The sequence below is a fragment of the Sphaerodactylus townsendi genome, linkage group LG09, assembly GCF_021028975.2.
Source record: "Sphaerodactylus townsendi isolate TG3544 linkage group LG09, MPM_Stown_v2.3, whole genome shotgun sequence".
Classification (NCBI taxonomy): Eukaryota; Metazoa; Chordata; class Lepidosauria; order Squamata; family Sphaerodactylidae; genus Sphaerodactylus; species Sphaerodactylus townsendi.
In genome coordinates, this window is record NC_059433.1 from 50,234,425 (window position 1) to 50,258,420 (window position 23,996).

Here is a 23,996-nt window from a genome sequence, read left to right on the forward strand (position 1 = left end):
AAGACTATTGTTTTAATGGCTTGTTTTTTGATAATCTATTACTTTAATTACAAGCTACCTCAAGCTGCACTCTGGAGATGTGGCATAATGATCTCCTAAATAAATAAATGAGATTATATTGATGCCACATTATGTATTACTTTCCTGCTAAATCCAAACTGCTTCACACTGGAGGTGTGACAGCAAGCCCACTTTTCACACCCCCTAAAAGAATCACTGAACCAAGAAAAGCTGCGTACACATTTGCAACACTTACTTCTTCTTGAACATTTCAAACAGCTTGAATGCTAGGATCCCCTTTCAAGTATTTTATTAAAAAGTTTAAACTGTATTCAGAAAGTTCATTCCTGATAATCTTCTGACTGATGCAAGCTGTCAACGGAGGAAGAGGAAGATGGCTGTTTGACCAGATTCTCACCCATCAGCAGAATCCTGTGTTGTATTGTGGTGTGTTTTGTTTACAAGGATTTTCAGATCCTTACAGAACATTCTTGGGTCAAACAGCAGACAGCCTGGACAAGGAGCAATTCTGCCAGTTCTTTCTGTGTGTTCAATATGTTGTTGGAGGCTTTCACTGCTGGAATTAACTGGTGGTTGTCAGATTTCCAGGCTTTGTGGCCATGGTCTGGTAGTTTTTACTGCTAACATTTTGCCCGCACCTATGGCTGGCATCTTCAGAGGCATGTCACGGTGAGATGTGTTTCACGCCCCTGAAGATGCCAGCCATAGATGTGAGTGAAATGTCAGGAGCAAAAACTACCAGATCATGGCCACACAGCCTTGAAAACCCACGAGCAAATTCTATTTGCTGGTTTTGTACTTACTTTAACTTGTTTTACATGTTTTAATGATATGTGTTGGGGGGGAGGGCTTCTAATGTATTTAAAATGTGATTTTATTATATGTGTTAAATTGTTAGCAGTCTTGGTGGCCCTTTTGAGGGCAGAAAGGCAGAATATCAATTTTATAAATTAATAAATTAATATTTTCAGGATATTTATGTGCTCAAAAATACACAATAAACATATCTCCCATCAACAGAGCTTCAACTGTATGAAGCTTCCAAGTGCATTATTTTTTTTCTACATGACTGCATGCTCAAGGGAAGCTGCCAAGGAAATAGACAAAAAAAATCACAATAAAAGTGTTTGGGAAATAGTGGAGGAAAAATGAAGAGAAAATGTTTCTGGAACCAAATGGAGGAAAAAACATGTGGAACTAAAAGAAAAAATGTTGCATTTGCAGAAAAATATGTTATAAAGAATTTGTGTGGAAAAGGCATGTAAATGAGGACATATTTAGTCACATTCAGTTTGCCTCAATATGCATTTTTCATTGGAAATAACTCCTTTTGCTGCAAATACATGCTACAGTTTTATGGATATTATTGAATTAAGTTAAATTTTGTAACATTTAGTTCTAATTGGTTCATATTTCAGATAGATGATATCTAATAGTACACTACCAACTTTCCATTGACTACAGAATTAAATGCATAATAAGGCTATCATGAAAATGTTAACCTATTCGCCAGCAAGTTTTGTTCATATAAACATAGAAACCAAGTTTAAAATATTAAACAACAAGCTTCTACAAGCACACACTGATACCTCCTTATGGTATCTTTGAGGCTGTTCCCAAAAAGTAGTTTGGGAGAGGCTTGTCAGTCAAGTAGAGACCTGCAATCAGAAAGTGGAGTATCTCAATCTCTCTCTGTCTCCCTCTCTGTCTCTGTGTCTGTGTGTGTGTGTGTGTACGCGCACATGCGTGCTTTTGAATTCTAGGCAAAATTATGACTGAGTTCAATGGGAGCAAGACTAGATCATTTGTCTGAAACAGTATTATTACAGTCTAGTCTCTATTCGTCTACTGGTTCATTGAAAACACACAAACCTAGACATCTTTACTACTGTTTAGCAGCCTCAGAACCTCAGTTTGTTTGTTTTTAAAGCACATTTCTATTCCTTAAGAGTGTGGAGCACTGTTCGGTGAAGTAGCAAAATAAAATGATGCTTTCAGCAAAAATTCACATTACCCTTTTTTTCCCCTCTAGTCTTTGCCAAAGAAGAAAATCTATATTGTGGAATCTGAATAAACTTTTCCTTAAAAAGCATGTTAGACCATTAGTTGTAAATTTGTTTCTCTTAGCATTGTTTTGTTTTTAATTTTACTGGATGCATGCACCTCTGGCTGAAGCTTTTGTAGTTATCAAGGCATGATTTTATTTCTATCCAATATTTACATTCTTGGATTTGCAATTATTTCCCTTGCTACCATTCCTTGGGCTGAAGATTTTTAATTTTGAAGTCAAAATTACAACCAGTTATAAATAGCAAAACATCGTGGGGAGGGGGGGGGTTAATGAGAAAACTTTATTTCTCATCCGATGTTATAGTACAGTAAGTTATGTTACAGCAGAATTGTCAATTGATCTGTATTTTATATTCATGGTTATAAGGATGGACAACAGCCCTGTTCATGTATTACAGTGAATGCGCATTCATACTACATGTTTGAGGGTACATCCATTTGTAAGAAAGAGCCAACATACCTTCTCTTGATTGATGAAACCAGGGACCAGTACCTGAATACATATGGGGTTTAAATCACATCTTCAGCTTTATATGCAATGAATTTAACGTGAGAATTACTCAACACACATATAAAGTAGAATCAAGGGTTCAGTGGACATGCATTCTCTTGACTGAATGATGAATAGAGACAGTTTTTTTAGACTATTCATTTAATCTACTAAATGTGAGGAAGTCACATTTCTAAGAAACGGCATGAGTCTTGTTAATGAAAGTTGCATGAAGTTGTATTTTTAAGCCAGAGGGCAGGGAGGAAAGTCGTCTGAGAAAGAAAATATGCTGCTGTTGGTATGGGCTTATATGATAGCAGTCTGGGACAGGATCTGACCCCATCAACTGTATATCTTTTCTATCTCAGAGTATCCAACCTTATTGATTCTTTGAAGATTTTTGGAATTTTAAGTTGGCACCATCACAAAATGTCTGCTAAGGAAATCCAGTCAGAAACTGGATGCCATGAAACCTAGGGTAAATTATAAAATATTAGGAGGTATCACAAAACATTGGAAAGTTCCAAACTAAGCATCCTCATTTATGGTTACCAACTTGTTTATTATTACCAATGGAGTTGAGTAAACTCAAGAAAACCAGGACGGGCTCTTTGCTGTTGGTTTTCTTCCCCTCTATTGCAGAAGTGATGCCATCTAATTTCAAGGGAAACAGATGTGTTTCCACAATCAGATGTAGAGGGAAACATTTGTGTACATGGCCACACTGAGAGCACATTGTTGTGTGATGCCTGCCCAGGATAACTTCAGTTTAATGCTACTAGGGAACAAGTAGAAACTCCCAGTTTTTTTCTGTTCCATTCAAGCCCATTTGGATTTTATTCTGAAGATGTAAAAGCAAGCACATCAGTGGGTGCCATCACTAATTTATATGAAGACATTCAGACTATTAGTGAGGTAAATATTGTTGCTGGAAAGCCTTGAGATCTATTGAGGGTGGGGACTGGCACACCAATCTCATGTTGGTACAGTGACACATCACTTCTGGTAAAAAAAATTGAAATAAAATTATGGGACATTCTGGGATTCACACTCTATGGTGAACTAAAATCATAGCATTGTTCTAGAGCAGAGGTCTCCAAACTATAGCCCAGTGGTGGCGAACCTATGGCATGGGTGCCAGACGTGGCATGCAGAGCCCTCTCTGTGGGCATGCGCAGAGTCACCCCACACACACACACACACACACACACACACACACACACACACACACACACACACACACACACACACACACATCTAGGCTGGCCTGAGCCACTGGGCTTGATTATTAGTATTAAACCTAAGACCTAGTTTTGGGGAAGCAGTGTAGGTACCCCTGTTAAGCACTGTTAAACCCCACTGATTTTCATGCGAAGAACTAAAGCACAATCCTTTACCTGGGAGTAAGCTCGGTTGCTGGCAATGGGGCTTGCTTCTGAGTAAACCCTCCTAGGGTCATGATTCACCCATTGATTTTTCAGCAAACCTTTATTGGCATAGATTCACCCATTGGAAGAGTTGCATGATTGCTTCAAAGCAAAGCCACTGACCTTACTCCCGAGTAACGGAAGCCTTGGAGCCAACTGTTTTTTCTAAACAAAACCTCAGTGTTTAGGTTAAATTGCCGTGTTGGCACTTTTTTGCTGCTATAAATAAGTGGGTTTTGGGTTGCAATTTGGGCACTCTGTCTTGAAAAGGTTCACCATCAATGGTATAGCCCCTATGAGATGTTGATGGACTACTGTTAAGACTTCTGTTCCTAAGAACATCTCAGTGGCATCATTTCTGGTTTTTATCAGATGTTATATCACAGCTAAGGAACAGCTCACCCGACAAAAGAACGGAAGCCCGGCTAGCACTCCTAGATCACAAAACAAAGTATAAACAAACACTTGCTAAGAAAAAAAATCAATATACGAGAAAAATATGGGAAGATCTGATACAAGCGACTAAGCAGAAAAATCAATCTCTGTTCACAGAGCTCATCCAAAAAAGCGGAAGCAAAAGGACATAGAGCTAACTTGAAATGTATATGTACCACCACAATAAGTGGATTGGGTTCTTCCGGAGGCTATGTAGTGACTATGAAAGGAGGCCACCCATTGCGTAGGGATCTTCTTTAACAAACATTCAGACATGGCCTGCAAAGTTGGTACAAAGGAAATAAAAGACCATATTAACAGGCTTGAAAAGCAGGGGAAAGAAGCCCTAAGCTTAGAGCAGATTACAACAGAAGGGTCCATGAAAGGGAACTTGTTGATTGGTGCCAAGGCTCTTCAATTTCTGTGGCGTATTTATACTCTGTTGACAGAACGGGACCCGGATCCCCAAAGATTAGGAGTCAGCGATTACTGCTCCCCTACACAAAAAAGGTGATAAAAAAGATCCCAAAAACTACAGGCCAATTGGCCTCCTTAGCATTATTAAGTGGGGTTATATTCAAGAGACATCTGCTAGAGAAAATAAATGACTGGCTGGAAAGAGAAGATCCTAATAGATATAAAGCACAAATACAATGGCCTTCCAGAGAGGGGACGCCTTCCACTTACTGAGCGATCACTAATTATATAACATTTGAGTTGAAAAATATGCCGCATAGAGTGGTCCAACATCTCTATTTACCGCATTCATTGATCTGAGAGATCCGCTTTTGATTCCATCTCCAGACACAAGCTTTGGCAGGGAATTAGAGGGTATCTAGCATAGATAAGAGGCTTTACTTTTTTTTGATACGTTGGCTCCTGCATAACCAAACAAAAATAGAAAAAATTCGATGCAATCCCTAAGGGCATCCTCACTGAAGGCCAATCCCAACATACACAGGGGTGTCAGGCAGGGGATGCTTAGTAAGGCTCCCACTTCTATTCAACTTTTCGCCGTGGAATCACAAAACAACTGAAAAATATTGATAGCCATCCGCTAAGTTGGCCTCCACAACTTGTCTGGGCTGATACTCTTGTATGCAGATGATGTTGTTCCTCCCTGTCCAGAACAGCAGTGGGACTTAGAAGAGCTCTCCGGAGACTTCACTGAGAATTACTGTGAAAAGGAAGAACTATTGGTCCTTAAGGGTGTTACCAAAACAAGGAGAATTATGGAAATTTAGGCAGGTAAAAACTAAAAAGAGAACTTGGAACATAAAAGACTAATAAAATTGAACAAGTAAACATCTTTAAATGTTTTGGAATGGTAGTATACAATCTTCGGATCCAACAATGAAAGCATTTAAAATTAATAACAGAAAGGACTGAAAAAAGAACTATGCACGCTGTCGCGAAAAATTCTTTTGTTCAAAAGGGAGCTTTTATGTTCCTGCAAACATTAAAGTTGTACTCAGGTTAAAATCATTCCACAACTTATATATGGAGTATACTCAAATCGAAATGCATAATAAATATAAAGACCTTAGGAGAGAACTCAAAATGAAAGAATTCTTAAGAGCTATTTTGCCAAAGTACCTCCAGAATTATTGCCAATGCCTTTTTTAAGGGCTAGAAGCGGATTAATAAGGATAGAAGACAGAAGTCTTCCTGCAAACAGCCTATCTATGGTTTGAGAGGCACATAATGAAGTAATCAAAAAGGATTATGGCCACTTATTGTCGGTGACTCTTTTCAACCAGATGGATTAGGGAAGTCAATGAGAGGCAACGAGGATGGGTTTATCGCTTCCCCTGATTTAAAATCTCAACCCATATTTACAGCAAAAAAGCACTCTCAAGCAAAGGGTACAAGATATTGCTAGACAAGCAAGATCTGGAAACAAGTTATCCGGATTTTACACCGCTAGAGGACATCTCTAAAGTAGATACATACAGTCACCAGCTCCATAGTAGCATCTAACATTGAAATACATACACTCAAGAAGGAGGCGTTTACCCTGGTGAGGATGTGCATGCGCTCCCGATCTGCGATCCTAGAGGAGATATAAAGAAGAATACCTAAAGAAAGGAGGGATCTGTTCCTGTAATTTTAAGAAAGAAATGGACACTACAAGGCCCACATCCTCCTCCAGCTGCCCTCACTTTAGAGAAATAAGAGCCAAAATACTAGACCCAATATTAAATAACTTCAGGGGCTATCCAGAAAATGTATGTATATAGGAAGCTCCTGGAGAGACAAAATCCAAACTGGTCTAGATTGGTTTTGCCTTAAAATTCTGTACATTTGTTATAAAGAAGCGCCATGACCAGTGAGGTAGGCAACTGATATTGTATTAGAGATACATATATATATATATATATATGGCTCCATAATCATTATTAATTATTAATAAATATTATTACTATTTTTAATCTAGGATTGAGTAAATGGAGAGTGCAAACAGGCCGAAAGAAGACAATGAGTAGGTAAGCCTATATGGAATAATTTTTAACTTAATTGACTCATTTTAATGTGCTAAAGTTATGGAATGAATTCATTTTAGCAGCTAAGTTATAGATTGAATATATTTTAATGCTAAGCTATGGATTGGACTTATTTTTAAGCGTTAAAGTTATGGATTGGATTTATTTTTTAATGCCGATTTATAGATTGGATTTATTTTAAGCTAAGTTATGGACTGAATGTATTTTTAACGCGAAGTTACTGTATGTATGGGACAAGTGAAGAACAAATTAGGCCCCTCAGTGTTGATTTTAGGGTATTTATATATTTTACAATTACACAGGGAATTAAGGTTGAGAGTGTGTATAGAATTTGTTGACCCTCGACTGCAATTTGCTGTATAGAATTTGTCGGTCCCGGACTGTAATTTGCTGGTCTTTGACTGTAATAAAGCTCTGACTGATGTTATATCAGCACATTTTATCTCCTTCCCTAATTCCTCTTGCCAGCATGTAAAAAAAAAAGTTGCCAAGACATCTCCTGCTAGAGTGGGAGACCTGGAGTTTATTTCTAAAGTGCATGTAAAGTGGAGTTTTGGAGGGTTTTTTGTTGTTTTTGCATATGAAGCACCTTATCAATGAACATTTACCAGAAATTGTACTTATTATGTTCTTCTTGTTCCATTCACAGGTTCTCCTGGAGTTCAGTAGTGGCTTTCATGTTGAGGTAATTTAATTGCTGAAATGTAATTCATTCTGCTATTCCTTGGGGTATTTTTCAAAGCTTTCATGTTATAAATGAATTGAAAACGTGCGTACATAGATTGGGGGTGAAGTCCCTCCTTCTATCTATGCCTGCTTGGCTCCATAGCCTCCAATAGGGCTGTGCATCTACAAAAAGTCAAACTGAAAATGCCCCCCCCCCCAAAAGCCAGCATTTTGGGGGTGCTTCAGCCCCACCACCATTTAAAATGGGGGGGGGTTCAAAGCTGAATGCAGGGGTTACTGATCCCTGCACTCATTTCTTCCTTGCTACCTTTGAAGCCCCTGCATGGACTTGGCAGCCAGCAGAGCTTGGCAGCCATGCACAGGTTGTCTCAGCTGATCCCTGTATTCAGCTCTGTGGCTTGGAATTTTTGGGAGTCGGCTTTAAAATACTGGCATTTTTTTTAAAAAAAGCCAAAAAAGTCTGTATGGGGGGGGGTCCAGCTTTTTAAAAAATGTCTATTGTTTTCAGGGTTGATCTTGGGGGGGCAGAGCGGTTCTCACGATCCAGGCACCATGTGTGGAGGTCAAGGGTGCACATTTGGCCACCTCCCACCCACACATTTGACCAGCCCGCTTTTCTTGCTGAATTGCCACTGGCCTGCCTTGGCCAGTCACCTCAGCCAGTCCTGGACAGTCACTGGCCAATGGGAGAGAAGCATCAGAATTCGGGTGAGAAAGGCTTCTGCTGGTCAGTGATTGAAAGAATCCAAGCGTGTGCAGGCAGGCCAGTGACAATCCAGCAAGAAAATCAGGCAGGCTGCAGGATGTGCATTCTACTCTCTCCTCCCTGCAGGCCAGTATGAGGAAGTGGGCTGGGGACTGAGAGAGTCTGAGAGGAAGCTACCCCACCACTTGCCACTGCTGACCTGCCTGCCACTTATCTCCCACTTGCCTGCCCCCCAAAAAAATTTTGGCAGGAGAAGCATCAGGGGAGAGAGAAACAGCAGAGAGGGGGTGAAGAAGTGGGAGCAGGTGGGAGAGTAACATCAAGCAGTGGGGAACACGGGTAAGTGGGAGAGAAGCGGCAAGCACTTGCCACTTCTGTCCTGCTCATCCAGGACCCCCCTCAACACTTACCACTGCTCTCCCACCCACTGCTTCTCCTCCCACTCTCCTGGGTCCCTCACTGCTTGCCACTTCACTCCCACTCACTGCTTCTGTCCCACTTGTCCACCCTCTGCCGCTTGTTGCTGCTCTCCCACCTGCCCACCATTTCTCTCGCACTCACCTAGGTCCACCCCTGCTGCTTACCACTTCTCTCCCACTTACCCATGTCCCCCACTGCTTGATGTTACTCTCCCACCTGCTCCCACTTCTTCACCCCCTCCCTGCTGTTTCTCTCCCCCCTGCTGCTTCTCCTGCCAAAATTTGGGGGGGCACAATTTCAGGGGTGCCCCAGGTGCCATTTCCTGTTAGTATGCTGCTGAGTTTTTTTACAGCCAAACTTGAAAAATACCAAAAATGACACCCCAAACCTTCAGTTTCCTTAGTTCCTCTAAATCCCTGTTCTTCAGTCTTGCTTCAGTATACCATCTCTCATCTTTACACAGCCCAACTAAGCCGTTCATTTCCCTCGCAATAGCAGCCTTGGTTCAGATTCAAAGACCTTTATTAGGCATATGCAACATAAGGACAAAAAAGAGGAAATCCAGTAGATAACAGTAAAAGTTATATGAACAGAAGCCAAGGGAACCTAATTCAAAATGCACTGCAAAAATTTGGCTATGATTTCCATTATTTCAGCCTCGGGACTGTTGAGCAGAGAAATAGGAAGATCTGAGAATCCAACCAAGGTTGCATTGATAGGAAGATCCGAGAATCCAACCAAGGTTAAGGCAGAGAAGTCTGGCCTAAAGCTGTAATACTTAGGGCAGGAAAGCAAGATGTGTTAAAGGGAGTCAGTAAAAGTAAGGCAGAAAGAACAGTGTCGATCATGCCAAGGGATGTTTAAGAACCAGCCTGGAAGTAAAGACAATGGAAAGGAATTGCACCTTGCTCTTGAGAATACCCATCGGAGTTTATGATTAGGAAGCTGGTTCAGATAATGAGCAACACAGAGCTTTCGGGAAATAATCTCAAAGTTCAATGGTGAAAGGAACTCTGTGCCTTGTTCAAAAGATATTGATATTCCTGCTCAAATAATTTGTTTTTTCATTGAAGATAAACCTCATTGGCAGTAAGCATGAGCAAGAAGTCCCAGGCAAGGCCCAATGAGGAGATCTGAGCCTCGATTAGTAGCCATGAGTCAGAGGTCTGGAGTTCCTGTATCACTAGTTGGACCAAGCTGTGGGAGTTGGAAACAGAGGCACACCCAAAGTTTGAAAATGGTGACCCACGCCCAGGTTTCCAGGAGGTGCTGTTCTGTCTCAAGGCAAAGGACTGTGTAGGGGACACAGTGTGGAACTTCAAAGATTTTATATAGGAAGCTGGACTGCAACTGTTCAAGCTTGGATTTCCATGCATGGATCCATATAGGAACCCCATACATTAGATGTTGAACCACTTTCGTGTTGAATACTTTCGCCGGGATGAATCTGCCGCCATTAAGGGTAAAAAAAATCAGAACAGCAGCAGAGGCACATTTGCTACCCTTCAGGGCCTTGTCTCTATGTTTAGCCCAGCCTGGCTTATGTTGGAAGACAACCCCTAAGTATCTGCAGGATCTAACTTGCTCAATAACTGAGCTCTGAATAGACCAGGCCATAGGACTATGAGCGTTTGAAAAAACCATCACCTTGAAATTTAATGGATTTATTGAAAGCCGATTAGATATGCAGTAGTTGTTACATATAAGGAGTAAATTCTTGAGGTCGATCCTTGAGTGGGACAGCAGAACTGCATCATTGGCATTGGGACCAGAACATTATCCAAATGAGGACAATGAAAATTTATGCTATTCAGGGTCAAGGCAAGATCATTCAGGAAGAGATTAAACAGAACAGGGGCTAACACACAACCTTGCTTGACTCCCCGGGAGACAATGATGTTGGGGGTTAAGTGGCCTAAAGGATTGATCCTATTTTGACAGGTAGGGTTTTTATGCAGTGACATTATTGACATGAGGAGCCTGGGGGTCCATTCCAAGTTTCATCAGTTTAGTCCACAAGAGGCCCCTGTCAACGGAATCAAATGCCTCTTTTAAGTCTATGAAGGAGCAGCCTTAGTTCACAGCATTTCATGACTGTCTTTTTCCTCACAGGAGTTAACTGATTGTTAACATCCTGTGATGTCATAAGAGTTCAGCCAATAGCTTTGATGGAGATTTTTTTTTCCAGAATTCAGGACAGTTAGAGTAACTCTGGCATGTTTTTGGCTTCAGGTAAAAGAATGGGATGAAAATGGTGTAGCAAGGTGGAAAACGTTTCGGAGGCAAAAACGAGAATGGGTTAAGTTTGCTGCTGCCATCAGGGAAGGTGAAGACAATTCAAAGAGAAATCCCATTGCTAAGGTAAGTTTCAAGAGAATTAAAACAATGTTGTTCAACCATTAGAAATTGCTAAACAAATAAAAGCGACTTCCAGAACTGCAAGGGTTGGCATTTTGTTTTGTTTAATATTCTATTACACATACATTAAAATTAAGCAAGGTCTCTGATTGTGACAAGCTTTAGAACTGAAATCTTTCTTTGCTTGGGCTGAGTTCTGAAAAAAAACAAGGTGGCAATAGAGAAAAGTGTAATTAAACACATGCAGAGTGCCTTTCCATCTCTGCTAAACAACCACAATCAGCCCCATCTACTCAGAATCAAAAAGCAAGGCTTCCAGGGCAAGCATTGTCCCTCTCTGGGCTCTTTCACACATGCAGAATAATGCACTTTCAATCCACTTTCACAATTGTTTGCAAGTAGATTTTGCTATTCTGCACAGTAAAATCCAGCTTCAAAGTGCATTGAAAATGCATTGAAAGTGCTATGTTATAGCAACTGAGGTTTTTGGCTGGGCCTCCACTGCTTGAAAGAAATCTTGCTTTCTTAGTACTTTTCTGGAAGGATTTTCCAATGCATGTTGTCCTTATGGGTGATATTCCTGCTACAATACAATTGTCTATGGGATATCCTACCATAATAAAATGGACAAATAAATCAGTTGCTTCTGAAATATATAACTGTGTCCTAACAGGATGGTTATATTGCTGTCTCCCATTTTTCTTTTAAAAAGAGTAAAAACCCAAAGTAAAAAGGACCCAGTAAAAAGAGGCTACAGTCCCTAAGACTGAAACATAAAAAGGAAAAGTATTAAATGTGCACACATAGTCACTGATGAAATAACAGGTTAACTATCCTAATTTCAAAAAGATCACATGGATGCGCAACCCTGATGACGGGGGGGGGGGGTGAACATGGGATAGGAACTGAGTCATCCATAGAACCTCAACCAAGAAGAGGCACAGCTCTAGAGCAATTCACATAAATAGCACCAGAAAAAGATGGAACCCAGTCAGGTGGATGGAGTTGCTTACTCTTTCATTCTAGTTATCTAGTAATACGCCATGTGCCTTTTGAAGTCGCACTGACAGAGTCACAGGTACATCAGTCCAAATCACTGCATGCCCATGAGGGGAACAATTATGCCAGATGAATATCTGAGCAGCTTGTGAGCTTGGCTGGTACAAAATAGTTAACAACCCCACAGCAGAGTAACAAGATGTATACCGATCACTGCATGCAAATGTTAATTGTGTTGTTAGTTCAGCAGGTTCTCGGCAGTTGCAGTAGACCTGTGTCGCCACTGTCTTCTGGGACTGGTCCATGCGGCTCTGATGATGCATAAATACTACATCATCTACCCAAGCTTTGCTCTCTGTGCCTCCACCTGCAAAAATGAGGCACATGGCAACTACAGAAAAGGCTTTTTTCAGTGGTGGCACCGCATTTCTTTGCCGTTCCATCCCCCTTGATGCTTACCTGGCCCCTGCCTTACTGCCTTTTAGGCATCAGATCCAAGAGTTTCTCATTACTTAGGCTTTTAACAGGTTCTGTCATTTTAAACTGTTTTTATGGTTCATTTCTAGTCTGGGGGCTGTTCTGCAGTTATCATTTTAAGTTGTTTTGTGTCATTTAGTGCTGTTTTTAATGGCTTGTTCACATTAATGGTTTATGTTGTTGATTTTATTATGTGCTTTTTATGTGTAAGCTTTCTCCTGCAGATCTCTGGTGAGGCAGCAAATATGTTTTCTAAATAAATAAATCAATTCACAGATGATATCTTTCCCATGATATTCATCACATATATGCTGTTAAAATTGGTTGTCAGGAGGCACCAGAGAACCATTTGAACTTGGCTAAAGCAACTGGGTTGACAATGACAAACCATTTTTTCCTGTTGTTGTAGATACGATCAGATTGTGAAGAAAAACAACCAGTTATATACAGAATATCAGGAAAAGGGATTGATAGTGATCCATATGGTGTATTTATCATCAATCAGAAGACTGGTGAAATTAATATAACAAAAATAGTAGATCGAGAGGCAAATCCAGTTTTTATTGTAAGTTCTAAGTTTTGCAAATGGTCTCCTAATTTCTCACTATTTTTTGCACAACTTATAAATTAAAAGAAAATTACTTTACTAATAACTCAATGATTTTCACTATGTGGAATGGCATATACCCATTTTGAATTAGTTTCTCATTTTAAACTCTTAATCCAGATAAACTGTTTCGCTATAAATCCAACCACACAGCAGTCAGTGGAAACTGCACTTCAACTTCGAGTTCGGGTTATGGATATTAATGATAATCCACCCATATTTACTCAGGCGGTCTTCAGTGGGGCAATTAGTGAAAGCAGCATGGATAGTAAGTATGCTATAAACATACTGTAGCTATGTAAACTCGTGAACATAGACATAAACTTCTGTATGTGCAACTATCCATTATGTTGTGTAGTTCCTAATTTTGCTACAACTCTTTAAAATCTAGACAGAATCCAGCTAATATGAAGCATGTTTTCATCACATTTATTTCCATGCATGAATTAAGCATGTGTTTAAGGGCCAAACTAGAGGAGGTACTGCTAGAACTGCCTGATTTTTTTAAAAACTGGAAAATAGTAGTCACAGCGGGCCATCAAATTGGATGAAGTTGAAAATGAGAGACTGGACTGGGAGAATTTTTTCTAACTCGCCCATAAAACTAGAACTCAAGGGCTCAGGTCCACTGAAATGCTTCATTCGGTGAGCAAATAAATCGTGGACTTCACTGCCAGTGAATGTAGTTGGTGGTTAATAGCATAAATTGTTTTTTAAAGAGATTATACAGAGTTATGGAGGATATAATGGATCCTTCAGTGGAGGCTAACTGAGAATGTGCATCATTTTTTTCGAGGGGTGGGGTGGGATTCAGGCTTATTGGACCCAGAATTTTTCAGGAAAAAAACCAAGTCCCTATGCCAATATGGGGTTTTCCCCAGCTTTTTTCAGATATCTGAAAATGTTCAGGTCCATTGAAGTCAACGGACAATTTCTGGGGGGTTCTTGGGGGGCTGTTTTTTTAATGTAGAGGCACAACATTTGCATGGTAGCTACACATGATTCTCCTTGAACTTCCAAGTTTGATAAAGATTGGGTTAGGAGGTCCAATTGTATGGTCCCTCGAGGAGGGAGCCCCTACTTATCTGCCATTGGACACAATGGAGAAAAAATGGGGGCCTATAGAAAACCTCATAGGATCAAATTACTTGTTTTGAAAGCAAGAGGTAAATGGTGAAACATAATAGATTAACTAATTAACTAGATGGTTAATTAGTTAACACAATGGATAATCTATTCTGGCAATTTTTGTGGAATGATACGTTATAGTCTGATCTCGTTAGATCTCAGAAGCCTAGAAGCATCAGTACTTGGATGGGAGACCACCAAGGAAGATTTGGGCATTGGCAAACCATCTCTTCATCTCATTTTCCTTGAAAGCCCCTTGCTGGGGTTATCATAAGTGAGTTGCAGCTTGACCACACTTGCATGCATAAACTGTCTCGAGCAAGGAAATTCAGCCAGACACAGCTCCTGAGGTTTGTGGTGGTACGCCATTGATTGTTTGTGGCAATTTTACTTGCAGAATAGATTTTCTCACCTCCCCTTGTTTTCTGCACTACCTGAAAACTGTTCTAGGAAACTTTGAGAAGCGTGTGGGAAGCACTTTAGTAGGAAATCTGTACTAATTGTCAACTTTGGTGTAAGTGGGCGTGGCAATTGCACAAGGACACCTTTGAATCCGGCCCATAGTTTCTGCTGATATACTGAAGACCAAATTCAAAGGAAACAATATAGATGTAGCCTTCTTTTTAGAAGTATCTGTTTGCAAAATCCATGCTTTTCATAAGGAGCCCATAATTACTTTGCAAGTGAATAATGCTTTAAGAGACTGAGGTGTTTGCTGTAAATTTATATTAGATTTTGAAAATGTTGCTTGTGATCTTAAATCATTCACACTGTATACTACCCATAAACCAGGATGGACTGGTCATTAAGGCCATTGGAAAACATCCTGGTAGATTGACGGCCCTCAGCTGAAGCCACCTAAGCCACAGTTGAGAGGAAGTCCCTCAAGATTGGGGCATTCATCCCATCCTGGATAGGAATAGAGGCATAAAGCTGAGCCCTGCATAGCCTGGCCAAACTGCTGTCTCCTTCACTGCATACAGTCCCAGAGAGCCCCGTGCTGGACAGGGAGGGGTGCATATAGCCAAGCTCTGTGCAGTTTAGCTGGGCCAGCATCTCCTTAACTGGGTACAGTCCATCCCCATTGCAAGAGGGAAAGGATTTATGAGCACTGCACAGCAAAGAGGAAGCCTGCTGACCAAGCCCTTTTCTTCTTGCCTTTAAATCTCAGTAGACTAAAATTCAGTTCTTCATACTTTATCTTGTCTATCTTTTCTTTCCAGATACGTTGGTGATGAAAATAACAGCCACAGATGCAGATGAGCCAAATAATTTGAATTCCAAAATTGCTTACAAGATTGAGAGTCAGACTCCTGGAGGTCCATCAAAATTTATTTTGAACACAATAACTGGGGAACTGCATTGTGCAAATATGCTTGACAGAGAGGTAAAAGAATCCCCCTCACCCCTCAAAGGAAAATACTTCCTTATGAGTTCTGGAGGAACTCTGCCTTGCAAAATACCTGTTTCCTTCTGAATTTTCACCAACTGAGCAGCAACTGTGCATTTGTTGACTGAAGAAATCACCATTCTCTTTTATTTGTTATTTGGACGGATTAAACATAGGAGCAGTTTTTTCAATCAAAACCATCCAGTCTTTTACCTGTCTTTTTCCATTATGGGATATACACCCTTGGAATATACAACCTTCTTCCATTATGGGATATACAACCTTGATCAGCAAACCACAGGGTGGGAGAGTTAAACCTCCTTCCTCTCCCACACACCTCCCCACAGCCCAAATTAGAATAAAGGTCCTGCATTGTTTAATTAACAGTCAAAAAATGCTGGGAGGATCCAGTGATAAATTTCCCAGTGTCTCAACTGTTTTGACCTTCAGAAAGGGACAAAAAAGAGAAGAAATGTAAGCAAAAAAGATGGATAAGGCTACAATCCCATGAAGGTCTTTTTGGAAGTAAATATTGTAATCAGTGTGGTACTCAGTGTGGTACTCAGTGACATTTACCTACTGTTACAGTTGTTTTACCTCAAAGTAGTTACAGTAGAAGGGGATACTCCAAACCTCTCATGCCTTTCTAATGAGTTACATACCAAACTTTATGTTGAGAAAAGTATATTAATAAAGTATACTTTATTACCGATGTGACAATTTTAACAATTTTCCTCCTCTGTTTCATTTAGGAACATAGCAGCTATTCTCTGGTAGTGAAAGCCACAGACAGGAATGGGGGTCCAGATGGAATATCATCTGAATGCATATGTAATGTTGAGGTGGAAGATGTAAATGATAACTTTCCTACCTTCTCACAGAGCTCGGTAAGCATTCCTGAAACTACCAGTATCATCAATATTCTTCTGTCTACATTCATAATAGCTTCCTGAGTTTTTACACTATGGGAAGCCCAGATAGAATTGAAACTACTCCAGATTTCCAGTCAAAGAGTTATCTCCAGAGGTGGGATCCAACCAGTTCTCACAAATTATAACAAGTGTTTTGCTGTTATAACAAATGTTTTACTATTAAGTCTGTTCTGAGTTGCCAAACAGGGATGAGAAGAAGTTGATACCAAGACTGAGAAATGTTGGGGGGATTTAGAAGGGAGAAAATAAAAATGAAGGCAGACCATGAAAGGAGGAGAGCAAAAGGAAGGGGAAGGAAAATGTGGAAAAGACATTAAAGGGGGAAAGATTGCTTTATTTTCTACAAGGCAACCCCAAACAGACCACACTACAGTAGTTTCATCCAAAGGTTAGGCTGGGCCTAAAAGCATCAGCAGGTTTTTAACAATCTATGAGTGAAAGTATAATCCCATCTAAGGCTGGCAGATTTACATCTGCAAGCAGGCTGCCTTCTCAACCAGCACCACAGCCAACTTGTCTCCATTAAACTTCAGTTTGTCTCAGAGTGTCAGCTGTCAACAGCTGTTTTCTTTCTTTTCTAGTATTCACTACAAATTTCAGAAAATACCCTGAGTCATGAGCTGATAAGGATACAGATTATTGATCTGGATCAAATGCATACAGATAACTGGAAAGCAGACTGTTACTTTATCTCTGGAAATGAAAACAACAACTTTGCGATAGAAGTAGATTCAATGACAAATGAAGCTGTCCTGATGGTGATAAAGGTATGAATTTCACTATTGCTATTGAAGATCACAATCTGATATTATGGCATTGTCTCCAAGGCAAGGCTAATTTTTTCAAATATCCCATCAAAAAAAGGGGGCATCATCTTATTTACAAGTTATAGTTATGTCCAGTAAAACATTTGCATGTGTGTGTGGCATTTTTAGGAGGTCATCTTACATTCAGAGCTGTCTTCCTTTCAAATAAATATAGGTATGTTTTAACATTTGAATTAGCAAAATCTATCACCAGCCCGCTACCTTTTCATCTTGTCCAGGATGGGGATGGAGAGGCTGACCGAGTCAATCTCTTAACATAAAACACAAAAGATATAGTTGCCAAAATTCTCAGTTGCTGCATTTTGACAGCAATATTTATTTTCTTTTTTTTAAAAAAAGTCAAACATTTATTTTTCTCTTGATCTTGCCCAATGTAATGTCTCCTTTCACCTTCTGTCTTCCAAAGAGAATGTCTTGGGAAGTAGGGCATTTTTAAAAATTATTGATATTTTGGATCATTTCTTGCTTATGTTTTACATCATTATATTACATCCTCCATATCCTTTTACCCCCTTTTTTCCCTCCCCCAACCCCCCCCCCCAATTTTCTTCCTTCTGTTCTTCAAATGTGCAGCAGCAGGTTCATTCTTTCTGCTCTTCTTTCCAGTTTCCTTCTGTGATTCCAATTTCATTTAACCAGTTTATAAATTCAGTCCAGATCCACAACATGTCCTTTTGTTTTTTCTTGCCATATTTGGTTTCTTGATATTATTTCAAAAATTTCTAATTGTACTTGTCCCCATATATATTCCATCCATTTCTGTATAGTCCAGATACTTTTATCTTTCCAACCCAATGCTATTAATGCATAGGCTGCCCTGATCATAAATTTAAATAACATTCTCTTTCTTTGTTCTATTATTCCATAATCCATTATACCTATAAATAATAGATCTATATTTATCCTTATTTTTACTTTTACATATTTTTCAATATATGATATAACATGTTTCCACAATTGTTTAACCTCTGGACATTCCAACCACATATGAATATAAATTGCATTTCTTTCACCACAATGCCAGCACCTTGGGCTGAGTCCTCTTATTATATATGCCAGTTGTTTCGGTGTTCTATACCATTTTAACATTAGTTTCTTCTCTAATTCTGCATATTTCTCAATTTCTATCTTATGTATATTTTCTATTATTTGTTTAATAGAATCTATATCTTTTACTCCATCTTGTTGCCATTTTCCAGAAGTAGGGCATTTAGACACCTGCAACATTAACTGAATGCAGGAAAGTTAATGGCTAACAAAGCAATTAATGTTGGGGAGGGAAAGTAGCTCAATGATACAGCATCTGCTTGGCACCATCTCCAACTAAAATAAGGTGACCAGCCGTCCCGCTTTTGGTGGGACACTCACGCTTTTCCACAATTGTCCCAATTAGGCAATACGCTCCTGCGGCCGCGTGCGCCTCCTGCGCTGCAGCACTGCCTTCTGGGGCGCTTCCCTGTTTCCTGACTGGGGAGCGCCGCAAAAGGCAGTGTGCTCCTGCGGCCGCGCGTGCGCCCCGCGTTACAGGAGTAAAAATCTGGTCACCTTAAACTAAAAGGATCAAGGAGCAGGTGTTGTGAAAGACTTCAGTCTGTGATCCTGGAGATCACTGCCAGTCTGAACATGACAGTACTGATTTTGAGGGACCAACCAAGGGTCTGATTCAATATAAGGCAGCTTCATGTGTTCAATGTCGTTTTTATTTGAGAAGTCAACTAAGTCATCACAAGCAGCATCCACTACCATGGATTATCAAACTGGGACATATCTGTATGCTGTATAAGGGATTGTGATTGTCTTGAGGAAATATGCCATTTTATTTGGTTCTTCTGCTAATCTCTGCCCCCTGGAGATGGCCCCATCTTGCCTCCCCCTTCTCTCCTGAAATGAAAATACAGTTTCCCAACCTCGTTGTCGGTGCAAAAATGTGTGTGGGGGGGGGGGTGTGTGTGAAGAAAATGGTGATGAGTTAAGGTTTAAGGATACCTGCATATAAGTCTAACTGCAGGGTAGGAAAGGAAGGATATTTGTCCACAGTAGCTAGAGGAAGGCAAGGAGACATTTAAAGGGCAAATAACTTGACAGTAATGTACAGTAACTAAAACAATCCAAGTACATGCTTAAGTGATTTCAGTCATAAAGTGGCAGCAATCAAGGATTGCCTTTGCTTAACAAAGTAGCCTCTCTACGGATAGAAGTTCTATACCTTTAATAAATGTATGCAGCAAAGCTGACGAGGATTAACTATTTTTCTAGCCTTGGAACAGTTTTTACTCAATGTGTCTAGCATGTTTCGTAGATCCCCTCTCGTATGGAAGTAAATAGCATCACATGGTATTTGCTGCTGATAAATTATATTAAAGGATAGCTCGAGGGGCTGGGTTAAAAACTGGCAACCCTAGACAGATGTGACTTCAGGCAGAGCTTCAGGAAGGCTAAACGCAGGCCATTTGTGCACAGAACTCCTCGTTTCAAGCCCACCTTCCATTTGCGGCAGATTTTCATTTACACAACAATTTCAAGACATTATCCAAGTTTGATTTTCATTTACACAACTGGTCCAAACAAAACTGTGCTTCCTGTGAACGAAAGGCTGGATTTTGCTGATATGGGTTAACTCCAACTTTTTTCTCTAATTTGCCAGGAATGCAAACCTGAAAGAATGTGCCATACCTGACTCAGGTTCTTTTTTCCCCTGCCTCCCACCTTTTCCCCTCCCACAAGGCAGAGCATTTTTCCCTTTTGTTCGCCCACATTCTGCCTGCTTTGCTGCCGGCTTCCTCACCATTTCTCAACATCCCCCATTTGGTTGCTGCTATCAGTTTGCCAGGGTTGCGGGTACCTCTTCCTCACTTTCTGCTGCTGTCATGGATAGGGGGCTCCAACCGGAATCATATAGTGGTGGGCTCAATTGGATTGTAGAATGCTGCAATCAGTGTACAAAACTTGCCCTTCTGTTCAGGCCAATTGTTCAGCACTGTGTCTACCAGCAAAGCAAAGTTTACAAGTGCCAGCACTGGTCTTTTATTAGAAACCACCAGCAAATAAATATATCATAGTGACTTTAAACATGGAGGGAGCACTTTTGGTTAGCTTGGCTAATGGCCACTGGGAAATTGAATTTCACCAGGAGGCCTCACAATATTCTAACAACTTCACAAGCTTCTGGCTTCTATTTGATAACTTCTGACTTCTGTCTGATGCTGCATTTAATTTTTCTGGGAGACAAAAAATATGAAAACAAGTGATATTTTAAAATATTTTTTTGTAAATGATATATTTATATTTGATAAATGAATGTTACACCCTTGCATGGATTGATGCAGAGGTGGGATCCAACCAGTTCTCACCACTTCTCTGAAAGTGGTTACTAATTTTTTCTGAGTGCCAAGAAGGGGTTACTAAAACAACCTCCCTGCCCAATAGGGATTGGAGGTGCGTGTGTGCAGCGGCACCACTGTTTGAATCCCACCACCATCGGAATCTGTTATTAACATTTTTGGATCCCACCAGTGGATTGATGCTTATTAAAAATGAATCTATGCTATTTCTTTCATTTAGGAACTTGATTATGAACATTCTTCAAACATACAATTAAGCATTGGTGTACGAAATGTAGCTCCTTTCCACTATTCAGTGGCTAATCAGTATCAAGCTACAGGCACTCCATTTTCAGTAGAAGTAATAAATATTAGAGAAGGGCCAGCATTTGCTCCTTCCACAATAACAATTACTGCACCAGAAGGTGATATGATCACCTACCAAGCTGGAACATTTCAAGCTATAGATCAAGATACAGGAAGACCTGCTACTAATGTTCGGTAAGGCATATTTTATTTACATATATATATGAATATATGTACATATATATATATATGTGTGTGTGTGTGTGTGTGTTCATATATATATATATATATATATATATATATATATATATATATATATAAAACTTAAAGTATTTTAAGTGTACCTTTGTCATCCTCCATGGGAGGTGGATATGTGTATAGGTGTGCATGTGTATTCATTGATAAGAATATTTGCAGTTCAAGGTGCAAATCAATACATGAAAGAAAGTAGAGATCAAAAGGTTGGAACCTCAGTATATGAGCAGAGTACAGTCAATGGCATATCTGGGGGGGCAAAAGGGGGGAAATGAACATGAATTGAACATAAGTAAGCCGTGTGATGTGGTAGCTAAAAAGGCAAATATGATTTTGGGTTATATCAACAGAGAAATAATGTCCAGATCTGCAAAGTGATAGTATGACTTTGTTCTTGTTAGACCTCATTAGGAAAACTGTGTTCAGTTTGGGACATCACAGTTTAAGAAGGATGTTGATAACTTGGAACATATTTAGAGGAGGACAACAAAGATATTGACGGGTCTGGAGACCAAGTCCTATGAGGAAAAGTTAAAGGAGCTGTGTATGTTTAGCCTGGAGAGAAGATGATTAAGAGGTGATAGGATAGCCATCTTCAAGTATTTGAATGGACTGAAGTTGCTTTTTGTGGTCCCATAATGTCGTACCATAACAGAAAATTTGAAATTAAATCAGAAGCGTTTTGGACTAAAGATTGGGAAAAATTTACTGACAGTTGGAGCAATTCCTCAGTGGAACAGATTTCCTCAGGAGGTGGTGGACTGTTCTTCATTGGACGTTTTTGTAAGCAGAGACTAGATGGCCATCTGACAGCAGTGCTGATTCTATGAGTCACTATAAATTAGGCAGGTCATGAGAGGGAGGGCAAGACAGAGTGAGTCAATGCAGGGTAATACTGATCTCTTTGGCATCAGGAAGGAATCTTCTTCCAAGGATCATGGAGGTTTTTTGCCTTCCTCTGGGCATAGAGCAGCAATCACTGCAGGAAGTAGCTGTGAATTTCCTGCATTGTGCAGGCAGTTGGACTAGATGACCTTTTTTATTTTTTATTTATTTATTAGATTTTTATACCGCCCCATCCCCGAGGGGCTCCGGGCGGTGCACAACAACAAACATAATAAAATGGCAAAATCTTTAAAAGCTGCGATAAAACAGTAAAAGCTAAATCTTATAAATACAATACAATAAAATACAATAAAAATACAATAATAAATATAATACAATAAAAATACAATAATAAATATAAATGGCATCCAGCTGCTCCGTATTTGAAATCCTCTCCCCAAGAGGGAGGAATGGCAGGTCCCAGATGTAGAGGGCCATGAGGCAGAGGGCCATGAAAGGGGGGAGGCACCATCAACCTTTGGGGTTACTTCCAGCTTTATGTGTCTATGTTTCTAAACATTGCTGGTTTGTACTAGTAATGCCAGTTTATTAACAGTTTCCAATTGACTCTAATCATTTTTGTTAATCAAAAACAGCTATCAGATGGGACAAGATCCAGCTGCTTGGTTTAATATTGACTCAAGAACTGCGGTAATAACTTTTAAGAAACCAATTGATCGAGAATCAATTTATGTGTATAAAGGGTCATACAGTGCAGAGGTAATAGCTATTAGTACAGGTAAGAAAACAGATTTTCCCATTCCTCCTTGAAATTACTCTGAATTCTGAAACTGATATCCAACATCATCCAGGAGTGCTTTTGCTGAGACCCAAATTCCATTTACCAGTAGTTATGCAAAGTGACCTGCTCCTGATGTTTGTAAATTATTGTAAGCTTCTTAAAGTGAGAGTGAAAATTAAATGAATAAATGTGTGAACATTTCCATTAGAAACAAGCAACAGAAGATTTGACCGGTTCTTGCAAGCCCATTTCCTTGCTTTCCCTTCTTTTTCATCTCTTCACCCAGAAGCCCCTGAGTACTCAGCATCTTCAGCTATAATTTCTGAAATTTTGCTTAGCAGCAATTGAGTTGTCAAAGTTTGCTCAAATTGTCAGCAATAGTAACTTGCCCCTATAATTTATTTTTGGACATGTTTCTATCATGTATTAAATGTTACCAGCTGTAACTCAATGACCTGTATGTTTTTAAAATATGTATGTTTTAAAATATGTATGTTTTTAATCTCCTAACAGTCTTTGATGTTTTGCATGCTTGCAACCTGTCGCTTATTAGCCACCTTGAATCAATGGACATAAGATGGGGTATAAATATTTTAAATACATAATTACACTTCTATTACAGAAAGCCCTTTCACAACAGCCACTGGTACCATTGTTCTTCAGATTGAAGATGTGAATGATAACTGCCCAACTATAACCAGTGAAGTCAGAAAAGTTTGCATGTCCAGCCCAACAGTCACAATCACAGCAACAGATCTAGATGATTATCCAAATGGTCAGCCTTTTAAATACACCATAATCGCACAGCCTCCAGAAAGTTCATGGACTATCAAAGTAGTGAACGGTGAGTAACATTATGCATAGATATCAGCTCCCAAATTTGCATGTGTGGTCAGGTAACAGTCCAAAGGGTCAAGGCAGGTGGCAGGCAAGGCATAGTCAGGTCACAGTCCAATGGTCATGGTACAGGAGAACTGATAAGCAGGCTGGATATCAACGATAAACCAGGC

The 23,996-nt window shown here is 39.8% G+C and overlaps 1 protein-coding gene across 1 annotated transcript in view; it reads left to right on the plus strand.

The window, feature by feature from the left end:
* Positions 1 to 23,996, plus strand: part of DSG4 (desmoglein 4) — a 45,761-nt gene that overhangs the window by 8,310 nt on the left and 13,455 nt on the right. The window contains exons 2-11 of the mRNA XM_048508332.1: positions 7,597 to 7,632; positions 10,993 to 11,121; positions 13,004 to 13,159; positions 13,322 to 13,469; positions 15,553 to 15,716; positions 16,472 to 16,606; positions 17,233 to 17,418; positions 21,040 to 21,299; positions 22,841 to 22,983; positions 23,609 to 23,830. Coding sequence (XP_048364289.1) covers positions 7,597 to 7,632; positions 10,993 to 11,121; positions 13,004 to 13,159; positions 13,322 to 13,469; positions 15,553 to 15,716; positions 16,472 to 16,606; positions 17,233 to 17,418; positions 21,040 to 21,299; positions 22,841 to 22,983; positions 23,609 to 23,830 — 1,579 coding nt within the window. The remainder of the gene's footprint in view (positions 1 to 7,596; positions 7,633 to 10,992; positions 11,122 to 13,003; positions 13,160 to 13,321; positions 13,470 to 15,552; positions 15,717 to 16,471; positions 16,607 to 17,232; positions 17,419 to 21,039; positions 21,300 to 22,840; positions 22,984 to 23,608; positions 23,831 to 23,996) is intronic.